Raw genomic sequence first — 16688 nt, forward strand, 5'->3', positions numbered from 1 at the left:
ATGGGGGGTGGTACCTGCAAAGACACTCCGATGCCAAAGTCAGCAAAGGGAGAAAAACAGGTCTAGAGAGTATTGGGCTTAGAGATACCTGAGGAGTGTCAGGGTATTTATAGTGGTGAACCCATAACCACCGTTGGTGTAGTTCCGTTATTCATGGGGAATAACCGTCCCTTTATCTTAGGGAGGTTGAGATATGGCTCCAGGAAGTGGGTAGAGAGATTTTAGGGGCAGTTACTCATTTGAATGGGTGTTTATCTGCCAACTAATCTTCGTCCCGACTTCTTTAGAGCAAGTCGTGGTAGGAACCGACTTCGTGGGGTGAAGGTCGGTATAGAGCGAGGCTTAATCCTTTGGATTGGGCCTTTTGTTTGGACCTGGGCCTTATCATTGGGTCAGGGTATGAACACGTATATTTATTGGTCATAACGTTAGTTAGTTGAGGATTCTTAGTTCCCTAACGTTATTAGAACGAATATTTAAATAATCAATATTAACCAATTTTTTTCTCTTTGCTCTAAAATGATTTATTTTAACTTTTATTTTTAAAAAATTCAAAATTTAAAATTAAAAAATATTAATTGATACTGGTTAAAAAATTAACTCTAATTTAATTCTAAATATAACCACTCCAAGTATATATATATATATATATACAAAATCTTATTAGAGCAGTTTGTAAATTGGTTTTACCTAGGAACCATTTTTTATATTAATGTGCGGGACTTCGAAACGTCTCGTTCGCGTTAGTGCAAGCGCATGTTTTACATGCTCTGTGATATGAAGTTAGTTTTTGTTGGACTTGGATCAAGTTGATTGGACTTGGATGTCAAAAAACTTGTATGTGTAACATAACTGAAATAATTAATATTAAATAAGTTATTAAAATATGAATTTAATATGAAGTTATTTTACATTAATGACGTGAATGACAATGGATCTCCATAAAAATTATGTAAAATATGTTATACAGTTATATTAAAATTACGGGTTAACTATTAATTTGGTATCTGAAAAAAAAAATTTTCGGCTAATAAAAACTTCTTGAAAGATGTTATCGACAAAACAATCTTTAAAAATGATTTGAAAATAGGATAAAAATAATCAATTAATATTATATTTTTTATAAGTGAAAAAAAAACTTTCACATTTAGTAAACTACTTATTTATTTTATTCGAATTTAACAACATTTAAATTTTTTTAGCTCTAGATTTTTTTTTTTAGAATTTTTTGAATCCGGACCTTTATTTATCTGATATAAGTTGCATTTGTACTTTGCTTAAGCTATATAGTTTATTCTGAGTTTTCTATCAGGAAAAGGTTCAACACTTTTTTCTTTATATTAAAACCAAAAAAATAATGAAAGAAAGATGAATAGATACTGATTAAGTGATTATTTTGACAGAAAAATTTTTGCTCCTCAGTTTATTTTGTGGTCGGAGCAAACAGTAGAGAATGCATGTCACAAGATACACTTAACAAATATTGTACAGAAAGTCAGAAACACAAGAATAAGATTTTATTGATCAAATGATTTACATATTGTGACATGAAGGTTCTATAGGGGCACTCTTTACAAAACGATTTTACCTCCTTAAGAAGTTGAGGTGTCCAATGCAGTATGCAAATAGAAGGGCAAATATAACAGGGAATACAATGAGAAGTGCACCAGTTACACCTAACAAATCATGGTGAAAACCATAGTAGTCTCTTAAAAATTCAGCAATTGTTCTGGTTTTTGCATCTGTAAAGGCTGTTACTGATATCTCTCTGTTTATATCTCCATATTGTGAAGTAAGCAACCCATTCAGTGCCCACGACGTGGGGCATAGATAATACATCCAAATCCACCACTTTGGAATTTGCTGCAATGAGGAAACAACCATCACATTATCATTAATAGGTACTAATAATCTACCATTTCATTTATTAAATATGTATAATTGTAACAAATATGAGATTAGTCAAAATGGTAAGCATCTTATACTCTAACCAAGAGGTTTCAGTTCAAATAAAACTTACCAGACGTGGCACAATGAATCCAGAAAACAAAGTGAGCATGGTGTAAGCAGAAGAACACACAATGGAAGCAACTTGAACATTTGGTGTGAATGAAACAATGAACATTCCTAGGTAATTGAAGTATAGCAGGTTGCAGAACATGCTGTACAATGACCAAAATATTTTGTATGCAGACCAATGGTACCCGATCATAGGGTATGTGATTATGACATATAAGACAGCTTGAGTCAACAAATAGGGAACCTCAATTATCACCTACAACACATGGAAAAAATGGAAAAATGGTTTATGGTTTCAACATCTTTTTCCAATTAAGAAAGGAAAATGAACAGAACATGAATGGTGAACCTGTGCAAATGAATAGGCCCACGGAGAGTACATTCCAGCAAATTTTTCGCGATACAAAACAATGCGCTCTGTTGCCACAATCGACAAAACTGATGTGCAGTTATTTATCCCAAAGATTAAAGCAGCAATGAACATTGAACCAAATACATTGAACAAGTCCTGCTGGTTGTCTCTGTAAAGGAAATAAGCAAAAATGAAGTAAACTTTTTAAACGCTAATATTGCATCAAAATCAGTTCCTAAATAAATACACCAAATATCTAAAGAATGCTGATAGCAGCAATCTGTTTTTGAAAAATGAAGAAAACATGATCTATTAGGAAACTATATTAAGTAGAATTATGCTCACTAACATGTTCTTTCCTTTCTTCCAGAATAGTATCCCAAACAGAAGGGATGCAGCAATCACAAAATTTATGCGCATCAAGTTGTATGAAGGGCTTCTCCAGTATGACAAATGTTGTTTCCATAAGCATGCTTTAAACTGTTCCCAACCATTTTGTGGGAAATGAGAAGGAAAATGCAAGTCTTTGGAACCAGGAGCTGGTGAACTTAATTGTTCAACTAACTCTTTGTTCTGCCTGCACTCACATGAATAATAATTCTTAAAAAAGAAAAAACATATAAAAAGTAGTTGTCTCCAAGGCTATGCTTCAATTTTTTAAAAAAGTCAAATTATTCACTAATATGTTGATGCTAATCCTTAATATATTACTGCAATTTTATTTGTACTAGCAAGTAAAATGATTCTCTCAATTAGTTGCACATAACAAAATTATATGAATAACTTACTCATATAAAGTTGACTCCCTATAAATTTGGGCAAAATCTACTCCAATTTCAACTTCTGCAGAACCTGAAGTTACCTCTAGCATCCATGTTGACGGATTATAGTTGTCTTTAATCTTTGGCACCCGTGGTATACTCTGTATGAGAACAAGTTGCAAGAATGTAAAACAAGATTTTGCAAACAATAACTTCTTTCCTGAAGAGTAACATCAAACTGACCTCAAAGTATTCAATAACCTGACTTGAGTTCTGACCAAGTGGGCCAGAGTAGATGATGCGTCCCCCAGTTTTCATGAGAATTAGCTGAAGGGAACAGAAGACAAGAACCTTAACTTAGTAAAATCATGAATCTAAAACACACCCTTCCTTTAAAATTGCCAGGAAAATATTGAAAACACACAACTTCATTAACATTAGAAATATCTGTCTGAGATATTGCTAAAACCAAGAGTACTAAAGGAGCCATTTAAGATGTTTCATCACAGTAATATGATTATAAAACAATTCGGAATCTACATAAGGGACAGTATACCTCATCAAATGACTCGAATATATCAATACTAGGCTGGTGAATGGTGCATGCGACAGTTCTTCCTGTTCTAACAACATTCTTCACTGCTCTCATAACAACTGCAGCTGCCCTTGCATCTAGACCCGAAGTTGGTTCATCCATAAATATGATTGAAGGATTAGCAACAAGCTCAATGGCTATGGTTAGCCGTTTTCTTTGCTCGGTAGACAATCCACTAACATTTGGCAAGCCTACTAAGGAATCTTTGATCTGATCCAGCTCAATAGTATGAAGGACTTCCTTTACAAATTCCTGAGAAATGATTATTAGAGGAAATGAATGAAATCCAATCCAACAAACAAGTTCAATGTCACAGAAATATCATGCTGCTATAAGAAGAAACTTGTACAGATTTAGTTATTGCATCAATCTGAGGAGGAAGCCGAAGCCAAGCAGAAAACATCACGGATTCTTCTACTGTTATATTCGGAGAATGAATGTCATTTTGTTCGCAGTAACCTGAGATCCTTGCAAATGTTTCTTGAACCTTTTGATAGCCACCGATTCTAATATCCCCTTTTATAGTACCACCTGTTTTTCTTCCACAAAGAACATCCAATAAAGTTGTTTTCCCCGCACCACTGACTCCCATCAGTGCTGTTAATATGCCTGGTCTCAATGAACCTGTAACGTCACAAAGAAGCTGAAGCTGCTTTTTACTAAATCCTTGGTTTCTCATTTCCTGCATTCAAAATGATGTGATTATACAACCATGTCCATGGAGACAAATCTAACTTAATTTGTAAGTAACAACTAACTGGAACTCAATCATGAAGAGTACCATAGGAGGGTCAACATAGTACTGCACACCACGGAATGCTAATGTTAGTGGTTGGAAAGGCAGAACCATTCCTCCTGAGTGCTGACCTTTTTCTGGTTCTGTTGTACTTTCAACTGGAGTGATGTTTCCGGCAAAGTTACCATTGTTTTCTTGATTTCCTTGTAACTCTGAATGCTTGTCGGAAGATATAAGAGCGCGAGAACGTGAAGGAACTAAGAGTAGAATGCCAAAGTGAAGTTTAATGAATAAAAATGTAGTTAACATGAAACATGCCCCCAAATAAGCTACAAGAGAGTAACTTACCCTTGAAGAAAGACAAGACCAATGTAAAAGCTGTGTTAAACAGAACAGTGAGCCCAAGTAAGGCACCAACGGATATCCAGTAAAAGTAGCCATCAAAGTTGAGACCACGACTTTCCATTATTTGGTGACCCAATGTTGTGTTTGCAGACATCTTCATTAAGAAAAACAAAACCAGAAAGTTGAGGAATCTTTGTTATCAAAAGAAACTCATACAAATTTAAGTTTCAATACAGTATTACCTTTTGCCACCTAGGAGCAAGAAATTCATTCACCGTCACAGCCAGCTCTCCATATGACAAAGGAGATATCCAAAATCCCCAACGCAACCAAGATGGCATATAGGCTAGAACAAAAAAGCAGCTAAGAATAATCATTTGAACAAAAACTATCTGCTCAAAATTCAAGAGAGTCCTAGATTCTCACGCTTTGGGAGGACGACGCCACCAAATAGTAAAGCATATAGTATGGCCACAGTTCCAGCTGTCATAGCAGCAGCCACATTTTGGAAAACTGAGGCAATAAATCGAAACATCGATATTGATGACATGTGTAAAGTGAATAGGAGGAGGAATTGGCGAAAGAACCTGAGAAAAATTTGAACATGAGTTGAAACATTGTTACAATAATGCAAGAAATTGAAGAATAAAATTAGCTTTCTATTGTGTACCAACCTGCCAACCTCAGGGCTGTAACCAATAACATAATAAGTAAGTGCAGTCCAAATGAAAGATTCCAACAATGAAAGTGGAATCTTGAGAACAGCTGAAGGGATTGAATAGGCCCAAGCAGGATAAAAGCACAACTCTTTCTGTTTGTAGAACACTGAAAGTCTTGATATTGTCATAGAAAGTTCTGGATATCCATCAGTCAAAAGTATGATGAGTGAATAGAATAATGACCCCATGAAATAATTCCCATGAAGTGCATCAACATACATTCGTGTCCGAATGAAAACAGTCATTCCTATGGATGCAACGATCACAAGCTGCGTTGACTTGAATACATAGACAAAAGAATTCCTTTTCATCAGAAGAAACTCCCTCATTATGCAAGCCTTAAACAATTCCCACTTTGTTAACGAGTATTTTCTAAAGGCGAGAGCATTCTTATGGCTCTGAGACTTGTCAAATGGCTTTGAGATCTCCTCCTCCAGCTTTTTGCCAAATGAACTATGCTTAAACTTCTCAATGAACTGTTCAGTAGTAACATAGATGTAAGGTTCTTCTGATCTGCTCCAATACTGTGCTTGATCGTTTCTAGAGATAACCTGGTTTTAACAAACATTTCAAATCATTATGAAATTATAAAGGAAAATACAATTAAGATTAAACTTAACTTATATACCTCTTGAAGAAAGTCAGCAGTGCCTTTTCGTGGTGGACACTGGAACCCACAGTCCTCGAAGAACTCAACTATACAATCACGTGGACCGTGGTACACGATTTTCCCTTCTGCCATTAGGACAATGTCATCAAAGAGATCAAAGGTCTCTGGTGCTGGCTGAAGGAGCGAAATCAAAGCAGTTGCATCTGTGATATGCACCATATGCTGAAGACAGGAGATTATTTGGAAAGTAGTGGAACTGTCTAAGCCATTGGATATTTCATCCATAAAGAGAGCTCTTGTTGGTCCAACAATCATTTCTCCTTCATCAGGCCCCAAAGTCAGGATCATAGCCACTTCATACATCAAGTTATAATGAAATGATTACAATAAATATAATAATGATACCTGTAGTTACCCTTTTCTTTTGACCACCAGATACGCCTCTTCTTATAGGATCTCCAACCAATGTGTCAGCACAGACATCGAGACCAAGGATCTGTAAGGCATTTTAATAGTCAATTAGTCAAAAAAACAGCAACAAATTATCAAGATATGAGCTACTAAACTCTAAATCCATGGAGAAAAATTGTATGCCACCTTTAAAATGTAGTCTGTCTGAAGAGTGCTCTTCAGTCCCTTCACTGATGTCGCCTGTAATGAAAAATTTTTCAGTCAGACTATCTTCTCCAACAAGATTTGGAGGTGGAAAAGTTAAAGATGTGGGGTGTTGTACCTTCATATATGCATCCAAATCATGGTCCGGCATTATTCCTGCTTTTTTCTCTCTTCTGCTTACTTCCTTCAGAAGCTCTTTCATACAAGGAAAACAAAACATATACTCAAGCCAGTTTAACTAAACCTGTTTTTCTTTTGCCTTTTGGAAATATAGTTACCTACCATCTTTGATTCCTACACCCTGACAACGTGCAGAGAAATCAAGTGTTTCCCTAACTGTCATCTCTGGAATATGTAGATCATATTGGCTTACATAAGCCGAGGATTTTTGAGGAATGAATTCTTCTAGTGGGTGTCCATTGTAAGAAATTTCCCCTTTTACCTATTAAAAAACACATAGAATGCATGTGAAAATAGAACAAGCATGCAAAAGATCCATTTTAATTCAAATAAATTAAATAGAAACTATCAACTATTGAGCTTCATTCCACCTCATTCATAATTCATTCCTTTGTGGTACTATATATTAGCAGACAAAAAAATTTTTTATGACAAATTAATGAAGCAATGCTTGAAAGATCCAATATTGCAAGCACATGCCACTTTCAAACAACAATTAGGCAATTATTATAGAGAAAATTAGTCAAGAAAAAAGCCTAGAGATAGAAAACCTTGAGAGAATGGTCAAGTCTCCCTGCCAGAGCCAACAATAGTGTTGTTTTACCACTTCCTGGAGGGCCAAGCAATAAGGCCATCCTGTAAGAGAATCAAGCATTGAAAACAAAGCACTAGTACAATCATGTTATGATTTATGTTACTGAATACCGATTATCAAAGTTCAATGGCACTACTTAACTTTGTAAGCAATAAACATACCTTCCAGGCTTAATAATGCCATTGGCATCTTTGATTATACTTATCCGGGATTTTCGAGATCGTAGGATTAACAATTTACTTGCATCCTTTTCCCACCAAAAGAAACGAATGTTAGAAGTTAGAAAAATATGAAGTGTGAAATGAAGTTATATATAATTACAGATGTTACTTACAATGATCCACCCCTTAAGGGTGTTCCACAAAGTTGGTATCGGCTTGCCCTTAACAACCTGACACTCCGCTTCTATAGTAAGATTTTGGTACCTCACTTCCACAGTGGGTAACTTGATACCAACTCTTCAAACCAAAGATGAAATAATAATATATTAACCTAACCATAAAATTGTGAAAACCAACGTTATACGGTCAATATTCAACATATGAAAAAAAAAAATCAAAAACTCTTCAAATAATATTTAAAATTCAACTAAAAGAAATATTAAAATCTAAACTCTATAAAAACTTATCTGGACTTCATAATAATTTGTTTGACAACATATTATAGTATTTGATTTAAATTGGCTTTTATAATATTGGTTTTTTAATATTATTTTACCATATTTACATATATGTACATGATAGAATTAGAGTAGTCAAAATAAACCAAATATATCAGGCCAATTTGTTTATCTGACTTAAATGAACATACTTTTATGAGTTAACAGTCAATTTCGTCCCTGGAAGATACCTCGATCTCCATTTTCGTCCCCGAAAGTCAAAATTAATCAAAATCGTCCTCCAAAGATACCTTACCTGATCACGTTCGTCCTTTCGTCATCTCCGTAGCTGAGTTGGCAAACGTCCGCTGATGTGGACCGTTAACTGCCAAGGTGAAAAATGTCAGGCTGTAGCATGTTGTTGATGACAAGATAAGTCTTGTTTAAGTCGTCAAATTAGTCCTTAGAGTAGATAAACCCTAATTTCATCGAGTTATAGTATGCCCAACCTTCGTTTACCAGGCCAGAATTGCTACAAGCAGATAACAGGAAAACAAAGGTGCTATCATTAGGCTCAATTCCTCTACTCTTCATCTCGGAAAATAGTTCAATAGACATTCTCCCCATACCATGAATTGCATAAGCCGTTATGATGGTGTTCCATGATATTATATCTCTACAAGCCATTCCACGAAAAATCCTGCATGCTAACGCTAAATCTCCACAACTTGCATACATATGCATAATTGCATTTGAAACAAAAGTATTCAAGTGAAAATTCAATTTCATGATATAACCATGAATTTGTCTGCACTCCCTTAATGATGCTAAATTTGCATAGGCAGGAAGGATGCTTGCGATAGTAACTGTATCCAGTTTAAGATACCCACTCAAAAGTTCTTCAAATAGCTTTAAGGCCTTCATGTACCAATCATTCTGCACATATGCAGCAATCATGGCATTCCATGTTCTGGACCATAACATCTGATTCAAAACCCATCTTGAGCGCATAGCAATGCACTTCTCTTCCCCATAAATTATAAAAACCGAGATGACACAGGAAGAGTGAGACATTTTGTCGAACAGGAAGAGTGCATGTTGCATAGACCCAGATGACACAGTATCAACTAGAGCCCTTGAAAGCCGAGACAGAAGAAGATGATGAAGCGCTAGAGCCCTTGAAAGCCGAGACAGAAGAAGATGATGAAGCGCTCTGGAATGGTTGTGGGAGTGAGCAAAGGCGATGGTGGGTTTCTTGGAGCGTTTATGGTGAATAGGGGGAGTAGTGTTGGGGGAGCTGAGGAAAATGGGTTTCTACCGAAACGACGTGGTTTCTGTTCTCTGCCACCTTGGCAGTTAACGGCCTACGTGAGCGGACATTTGCCAACTCAGCTATGGAGATGACGGAAGGACGAACGTGATCAGGTAAGGTGGACGATTTCGATTAATTTTAACTTTTGGGGACGAAAATGGAGATCGAGGTATCTTTTAGGGACGAAATTGATTATTAACCCATACTTTTATCTTTAAAATTAGGTATGTGAAAACAAGATGTTAAAAAACCTTAAACCGATTAATTCTCAAAAAGAATAAATTAAAAGGGCTAGTTCGTGGGAAAAAATCCATCTATCTAAACTAGTTAAATGAGTTCATTCGATGGATGCTATTTTGTCGACTTTAAGAGTGTATATGAATCGGGTGAATCGTTTGTTTTGATTCGAATCCAATTTTAAATAATGATCGGTCTATTTTTAAAATTCTTATCCAACTCTAAACTCGGTAAAATTTTACTACTTTCGAATCACACTAAAATTGGGTCTAAACCAGTGAAGTTCGGATCTTGATAAACTTTATGTCAAAAAATTATGATGCACTTATTTATAAAAAAAAATATATATACTTATTGCCGATAAGTTGATATCCATATTTGAACTCGAATTTATCCATAAATTCTAATTTCATGCTTCTTTGATCTATTTTTTAATTCAATAACTGTGATTAAAAATAAAATAATAAACTTATAATTAATATAACGTAATATTGAAATTAATTTAAAACATATATTATCTTTTTTAATCCCGTTAGAGTGCATTGGGTTGGGTGAAACTGGGTTCGTCTTGATCTGACTCCGACCTGGATCGAGTCATGTACACCTCTAGTTGATTCTTTTTTTTTTTATCAAAGATAAGGAGACTCAAACCCGACCTCTTAAATAAGTATGAGAAAAATATATCATTTGAGTTATAACTTATTAAGAGTCGACCCTATTACAATTGAGCTATAACAAATGAGTCAACTATTGGATTTATTAGGTTACAACAAAATTAATCAATAGACAAAGGAAAAGTATAGGTAACCAATAAGATTTTTGAACAATGTGTAAACAATGTGAATTAATAAGATTAAAAGAGTAAATTTAATTAGTAGTATTAAATTAGGATGTAGTGTATTTTTATTTGATTGATGGTTGTTCATGTTGTTCAAAATTTTCATTGTTCCCTATCACTCCCCATAGACAAAACATTACTCATCCATATAATTCTGATTATTAAGAGACTAACACTTTTAATCAAAAGAAGTGGAGAGTTGACTAATAATGGTTAAGGGTCAAGCACAAAATAATCTATTCCCTTTTTTATTATAATCTATATATTTATAAAAAAATATTAAAGAATTAACATAATTTATTTTTTTTTGTCATTATTTTTAGTTATTAATTTAATTTTTTTTAATTTAATAATCTAATAACGTATTTTTAATCTACATATTTAACCATTGATAATTAATTGTTGGACAAAAATAATAAATTATACTAATTCTATGATATTTTTCATATTTATATTAAATATTATATCAATCATTTTCTTCTTTCCAACATAGCTGAAAGTTATAATTCTTGTAAACCAGTTATGCAAATTTGAAGTTATAATTCTAGCCATATAAAACAAAATCATATGAAAGATAAAGTCACTGATGTCTTCATCATTTGGTTATCATGCATTCTCCAAGCAAGAAAAAAAAACTGATAGAACTCAATAATAATGTGCTGACTTAAAAAATAAACAAAATAAAAAAAAAAAGAAAGATTAATTACTTGTCAATTCTGTTCCTGAGTTTCTGCAACAATCGAAGATTGTCATTCTCGATGTGCTCAAGAAGCTTCTCGATGAACAAATGCCTTTCTTGAGCACCAAGCTTGTTGACATCGAACAAAGCTGAAGTGATCCTCTCAAAAGTGGGAAGCCTCTGGATTTGAGTCCATTGTAATGCATGATGGCCTTCATTGTTATCAACATCGATGGCAGACCTGAAACTGGAAGCATGGCTTCTGAATGAGGACCTTATGCTCCTTCCAATCTCTGCCAACTCAATTCTCAAAGACTCTATCTCATCTACACCTCCCACCTCACCCATCTATCTCAATCAAGGTTATGTGGAGTAGTGCATCATGTTTCCAATTCCGATCCATAGATTTATAGGAGTGTGGTGGTGTACGTGTTTTTAAGCTTGATTGGTAGATGCTGATGATGATGCAATGAAATATGTCATGCATGCATTACCGTATACCGAGACATGCAACATGCTAGACACCAAAATAGTATGGGATTATAGTTGACGAATGCTACACCATGGTTCAACCTCTAATGATGTTATCTCATCAATTTTAATTTAATTATTTAGCAAAATTTAAAAATTAACTAATTATTTTTTAGTAAAATATTAAAAAAAAAAAAAAAAACATAACTCTTATAATTAAGTTATTTATTAATAAAATATTATTATAATAAATTTTAAATTAAAAATTATTTAAATTTTATACTATATATTTGACTTATTTATATATCATACATTAAATATTTATTATTTATGTGTCTGTATCCTGTCTATAAAAATAATCATTGTCTTTCATATTTTGTTAAATAATTAGTTTATTACATATTAGGTAATAATAATTTACGATGTCGTCCTTACAACTTCTCTTTAATTTTTATTTTATTTTTAATCTAATTATGTTCATTAATTATATGTTATCTTTATTATTTATTTTTAACAATTTATACTTTTATTATTATTTAATTATAATAATAATATTAAAAATGCATGGTATCGTGATTCATAAAAATAATTTAAAAATTAGATGTTATTTTTAGGAGTAGTGCTAGGGAGCCAATGACATAAGCGTACAATGTGTACAATGGACTAAATCTTTGGTTTATGAATCGGATACCAGGGATAATAAATATCTCATGTTATAAAAAGCTAATTTTGGGTTTACCAAGGTTCAAACTCTTGACCTTCTGGATCTAGAACTCTAATACCATGTCCTGAAATCACTCATCCTAAAAGCGCAACCTGACAGGACAATGTAACACTAATAATCATATCTCTAATACTTTTTAAACCTTCATTGTACACATTGTACGCTTAGGTCATTGGCTCCCTATACGTTCTCTATTTTTAGTTATTGAAACATGATATACGTGTCACATCTATCAAATAGTCTTCTCTTACTATAATATTTAAATACAATTTAAAAAGATAAAATAATAAATAAAAATAACTACTTGAAAAGAACGAAGATAAAGTGATATAATTACAAAATAGGTTCAAAGTAATTGTTTATTTATATTATATATATATATATATATATATATATATATATATATATATATAGAAAGAAACAAAACAAACACTATCTTATATTCAAGTTGATGATTTGTTGGAGATCAACACAAGGCTTCAGACCAAATAATATGATTAGAGTTACTCTTGGCACTATATCTAGCCATCCAATCCACAAATCTATTTGCTTATCGGGACACCCATTCAACGTGAACAAACCAAAAACGAGATAAAAGCTTCTAAATCTTGTGAATCAAATCTGTTCCTTCAGATGAATACCCACTTGTAATCTCATGCATGATGGGCAGAATGTCAAGGCAATCCGTTTTACATATAATATCCCTCAAACTGCTATTCCAAACTAAAATCAGTCCCCTCCAAACATCAAATAATTCACAACTGATGATAGACTAGAGAGAAATGCTTCAAGAGCAGCTCGAGATCCAATCTCCCTTAGAATCTCTAATAATACACCCAAATCCCGCTAAATTTGAATCCAGATACAAGCTTGCATCACAATTAACTTTAAAACTGTTGCCTACTGGTGGTTTCCAACACATGCAATTTTGAAGAGACCTAAAGGCATTGTTTCGATTCCTCTAAACCTGTAAGTCCTTGGCGGTAATTCTGGCCAAGGCAACAACCTTGTGGTTTGTCAAAGGATTGTCAGTATTGAATATGTCATTGCACCTATGTCTCCATACCCACCAAAGCCCTGCACCAAAAGACGCCTCATTGTTAGCCAAGACCTTCCGAAACCACTCTTTAAGAGCAGTACCAGCCGTCGAGTCCAGGATACTAGGATCCAACATATGCCAAATTGCCTTTAATCGTTCACAGTCTCTAAGACAATACTCCATAGTCTCCTGCGCCTTGTTATATCTCTTACACATATCTGAAGAAGCTAAATGCCGCTTGAATCGAAAGGTCTTAGTTGGTAGAGCATCATGTAAGCCAAGCCACATAGTAAATTTGAACTTCTTCAAAATATTTGTATTCCACAATCAGTTCCAGTTACTATTGGCATTCCAATTTAATATTTTCTCTAATAACTATCTATAACCCTCCCTTGCACTATATTTTTTTGTTGCTGTAGGCCACCACTCCCACTGTGGCTCCAACTCAGTCGAATTAGGATATCTCAGACCACAAATAAACTGCTTAATCTCATGAAGAATAGGCGTGGTAAGACTATCAACCTCCGAAGATACCCCTTTTCACAAGTCAGCCACTATGAATTCTGATTCAGAAATATGTACATAAGGAACAAGGTTGCAAAACTTACCAAAAGGAGTCCACTTATTATACCAATCTGATTTGTGGACATCCCCAATATTCCAATGAAACCCTTCTTTGAGATGCTCATAGGCACTAAGAATGTTCTTCCAGGTAGACGACGAAAAATTTCTACTGTTCTCGTTCATACCAGATTGATTCTTGAGATATTTATGCTTCAGAACCTGCACCCACAACTTCTCACTATTATTTAGACAATCCTATACCAACTTTTCCAGAAGCGCCATGTTAGCACAGAAAGTATCCCTAATACCCAATCCTCCTACCATTTTAGGAGTTATGGCGACCTCCCACCTGACCAGAGGCAGCCTTTTTCCGGTCACTTCGCCTTTCCACAAGAACTGTCTCATCAAGGAATCAATTTTGTTACATGCATACTTTGGAAGAAGAGAAATTTGCATTTCATAAACCGGGATAGAGGCCATAACCGATTTAACAAGCTAAGACAAAGTCTCCCTGCCTTATTCAGCAGGCATCCTTTTCAACTGGAGAGCTTCCTCGAAATTTTCTCAATAACCTCTTGAACCGTCTTCCTGAAAGCTCTAGCATGACCGATGTTAATTCCCAGATATTTACCCAAATCCTTGCAGAACCGGATGTTAGAGACCCCCTGAGAGAACTTCTTTCCTCCTCTCCGACACCCTCTTAGAACACTGGACTTTTGACTTATGAAGATTTACCTTCAAATCTGATGATCTAGAAAACAAGTCCAGGCAATGTATAACCTTTATTACTTGAGCTTTTGATGCCTTACAGAAAAGCAAAAGATCATCTGCAAACATCAAATGAGAGAGTCGTGGTCCGTTCCTAAAAATCGCTTATAAATTGATAAATAATAAACTTTTTGTAATAAATAATATCTGAAGTCAAATTGATAAACAATAAACTTTTTTGTAATAATAAATTTCCAAATATCACTTTAATTTCCCTTATAAATTATTTTTAAGTTTAAAATTAGTAATTTTGCTTATAAGTCGTTTCTACTTTTTCACCCAAATGTTTTTTTTTCAAAAGCATTTTTTTCAAAAATTTTCTTTACCATTTTTTCAAACATGATCTCAATAATTTACACTTACGTTTCTTTAGAGTGATGGTGTTAATAGACTAACTATGAAATCATCAAATCACACACAAGCTAAGTCAGAACATTAATATTGTATATACTAGATTTGAACGGGCGTGTTGTATAAAATTTAGATGGATATATAAATTAAAATAAAATTTAATAATTATGTGATCAAAAAATTTATAATGCAACGAAAAAAATTACAAAACTATTCAATTGAAATCTATTCGTTTAATGTTATCAAAAATATTATGTCTACGTAAAAAATTAACTACTAAATCAGTCAAAATATATGTATATTTATTTTTAATGTGTATTTTATATTTTAACATGTATTTTATATGAATAATTGGTTTTTTTTATATAAATAATGTAGTTAAAATTTTATTATAATTATTTTTGTTTTCGTTCTTTTTAAGTAGCCGCTTTTATTTATTTATTTATTTATTTATTTATTTATTTATTTATTATCATTTTAGGATATATTTAGATAGTCTGAAATAAGAATAGCACTATTAGATGCAATGCTAACGCATATATAATATTTCAATAACTGAAACTAATATTAAATTTTCTAAGTTTATTTTTTCATGAATTACGACACCATATATTCTCAACATTGTTATTATAGTTAAATAATATTTAAAAATTTAAATTATTAATAGATAAAAATGATATATAGAAGACAAAGATAATATATAACCAATGAACACGATTAAATAAAAACAAAAAAAAAAACTTATAATATAAAAACATACATTTTAGTGTTCTAAAAAATTGATCTTCTAATATAAAAAGTAGCTAATTGTTTAGTAAAATAAGAAAAAGAACTTTGATTATAAAAATAATTTTGCCAAATATTAATAAGAATATAAAAAAAGAGATATAAAATTATGTGAAAAAAATGTGTAAAGTAAATATTGCTTTATATAATAAATATGAGTAGAAGTAAGAATAAATTAAAAAAGAATTATGTGGTCATGATTTGAGAATAATGAGTGAATGAGAGAGAATATATTATCTATATAGTTAATGATAATAATTAATAAGAGTTAGTGATTTTAATTAGTGAAAAAAATAAATGTAATTGTAATGGTTTTTAGAAAAATCATAGATAGAAGAAAATAAAATTGGATGATAATGCATGAAAAAAATATAAGTTATGTTATGTGTATATTAAAATTAGCCACTAAAATCAGCTACCAGTATAAAATATATGTTGGAATATAAATACATATTGAAAATAAATTAAACTATACATATATTTATATACAAATACATTAATGGCTGATTTTGGTGGTTGATTTTAGTGTACAAATAATATTTTTTAAAAAAATAAATATCTATATAATAATACTTATGTGACAAAATTATAGAATGTTAAAATGTTAAATTATTAATTTTTTATTTTGTGACAATTTGATATTAGTTTTTATATAATATAAATAGATAAATGGATGTTGTTAAAATCTTACCGACGTAAGTACGTAACCAGAGTCCTATTCTATTATCGATGATTTATATTATGAGCATATTTTAACATACATGTTAAAATATTTAGTTACAATCTTCAGATGA

The 16688-nt window shown here is 32.6% G+C and overlaps 1 protein-coding gene across 4 annotated transcripts; it reads right to left on the reverse strand.

The window, feature by feature from the left end:
• Nucleotides 1-1498: 1498 nt before the first annotated feature.
• Nucleotides 1499-11572, reverse strand: LOC112722684 (pleiotropic drug resistance protein 3). Of its 4 annotated transcripts, none has more exons than XM_072207304.1 (23): nt 8755-9467; nt 8442-8657; nt 7862-7985; nt 7689-7774; nt 7484-7568; nt 7035-7194; nt 6871-6947; nt 6735-6788; nt 6543-6633; nt 6156-6457; nt 5483-6078; nt 5235-5395; nt 5051-5154; nt 4812-4962; nt 4509-4720; nt 4077-4409; nt 3689-3979; nt 3376-3459; nt 3160-3293; nt 2721-2948; nt 2369-2540; nt 2021-2275; nt 1499-1863 (listed from the first exon to the last, which is right to left on the reverse strand). In XM_072207304.1, exons 5-23 carry the CDS (start codon nt 7565-7567, stop codon nt 1585-1587), a joined length of 3768 nt encoding a protein of 1255 aa, XP_072063405.1. In that variant the 5' UTR covers nt 7568; nt 7689-7774; nt 7862-7985; nt 8442-8657; nt 8755-9467; the 3' UTR covers nt 1499-1584. The 4 variants fall into 4 exon arrangements, with proteins under 4 accessions (XP_072063405.1, XP_072063404.1, XP_072063403.1 ...); XM_072207303.1 differs by having other exon boundaries at nt 7862-8019; nt 8755-9454; XM_072207302.1 differs by having other exon boundaries at nt 7862-8019; nt 8442-8510; nt 8635-9412.
• Between the last annotated feature and the right edge of the window lie 5116 nt (nt 11573-16688).

This window comes from Arachis hypogaea, chromosome 11 (genome assembly GCF_003086295.3).
Source record: "Arachis hypogaea cultivar Tifrunner chromosome 11, arahy.Tifrunner.gnm2.J5K5, whole genome shotgun sequence".
NCBI lineage: Eukaryota > Viridiplantae > Streptophyta > Magnoliopsida > Fabales > Fabaceae > Arachis > Arachis hypogaea.